Here is a 1,553-nt window from a genome sequence, read left to right as displayed (position 1 = left end):
AAAGCAAAATAAAGTCACACATGTGAAAACAGAGATTTTGATGTTGTATAGCAGTTTGTGAATTCTGGCACCAGCCAAGGTTGGTTCCTGAGCTGTGAAACCCATCGTCCAGGGCAGAGGTGTGCTGATGCTTAGTGGTTTGAAGTTTTGGCAGCAGCCACTGCTAAGTGTGGACAGTCCTCTTTGCTCCTGTAAAGATGTTTATTTTAAGGTGCGGTTGTTTTATCATCTTTGCACAGGCATCGCTCTCATCGGGGACTAACAGAACGCTTTGAACTCTTTGTAATGAAGAAGGAGGTGTGCAATGCGTACACAGAACTTAACGATCCTTTCCGGCAGCGGCAGCTTTTTGAGGATCAGGCCAAGGTATGGGTGTCTTGCCGGTAGTGAATCCACGAAACAGGCACATAAGCAAAGAGTATTTCCTATGTCTGTTCCAAACCTGTCGTTCGTCCCTGCTGCTGAAAAGGGTTGTCACTACTTTGAGCGAGTGCTTCTCACTCAAGTGGAAGCCTGTCATTGAAACTTAATTCCTTCGAAAGAAGCCTTGCTCTCTAAGGTAAACAAGTCCAAACGCTGCTGTCGATTAGTTTTTTAGCAGTGCGACTTTGCTTTGGAATATCTTCCCTTCTATCTGACCTGAGGTGCTAATCTGGAAAAAAGCAAATGTGCAAAGCGTTTCCTCTGTCTTGCTCGGGTTGAAAGTTATTTTTCCCCAGTTAAGCATTGATGTAGTCATACATCATCATACTTCCAGGTTCTTAAATAAATGCTCGTGTCCCGAACGAGTTTGAATGGTGTGTAAGAAAGACTCGTTTCCTGAACTGAGATATTACTATCTTAAATTGGCTTACAGAATGGAGCTGCAGACTGGACACTGTTAGGCCTGCAAATGTATAGTACCAGCTTTCTCTAGATGAGCCTCAGAAAGGCGGGACGCAAACAGGTTTTGTTATTAATTAGGCCTACGCATCCATGAATGCATGCGTGCCCACACGTGATTGAGGTCAGATGATGCAGCCTGCAGAAATGGATTTCCTGTTCTTCCTACTCTCTCTAATGGCTTCACAGCGCCTGAGAGGATTAAACAATTGCCAGACCCAGGGAAATAGACTGATGTTAACGGACTTGCTCGATAGTAAATTTCAAAGTGAGTATGAGCAATGAGAGTGAGTAACATCACAGATCTCCTTCACCTCGTTTAGGCAAAAGCTGCGGGGGATGACGAAGCCATGTTCATTGACGAAAACTTCTGCACCGCGCTGGAGTACGGCCTCCCTCCTACAGCTGGCTGGGGCATGGGAATTGATCGCTTCACCATGTTCCTCACAGATTCTAATAACATCAAGGTAAGTGTTAGAAACGGCAGTGCCTCCCGCTAGCTCTGTCGGAGAACGGGGAATGACATTCTGCAAAGCAGGCCATCTCCCCCACCAAACAAGTAGCAGACCACGGAGCCGCTGGAGATGCGTTAAGACAAAGAATTCCACCTCGGTTGGAAAAGCTCTGCTTTGTTGTGCTCGCTTGGAGAGCTCTACAGAGCCTGCGGCCGC

At 46.5% G+C, this 1,553-nt stretch overlaps 1 protein-coding gene across 1 annotated transcript; it reads left to right on the top strand.

Annotated features, from left to right (window-relative positions):
- The first annotated feature begins 61 nt into the window (after positions 1-61).
- LOC118453204 (lysine--tRNA ligase-like) lies at positions 62-1,530 on the top strand. Its single transcript, XM_035902781.1, has 2 exons — positions 62-366; positions 1,206-1,530. The coding sequence occupies exons 1-2, from the start codon at positions 286-288 to the stop codon at positions 1,380-1,382; spliced, it is 258 nt and encodes an 85-aa protein (XP_035758674.1). The 5' UTR covers positions 62-285; the 3' UTR covers positions 1,383-1,530.
- The last annotated feature ends 23 nt before the right edge of the window (positions 1,531-1,553 follow it).

The sequence above is a fragment of the Egretta garzetta genome, unplaced genomic scaffold (genome assembly GCF_000687185.1).
Source record: "Egretta garzetta isolate BGI_Z169 unplaced genomic scaffold, ASM68718v1 C8714306, whole genome shotgun sequence".
Classification (NCBI taxonomy): domain Eukaryota; kingdom Metazoa; phylum Chordata; class Aves; order Pelecaniformes; family Ardeidae; genus Egretta; species Egretta garzetta.
Note: the sequence above shows the minus strand (reverse complement) of the source record. Positions and strands in the feature narration are given on the sequence as shown.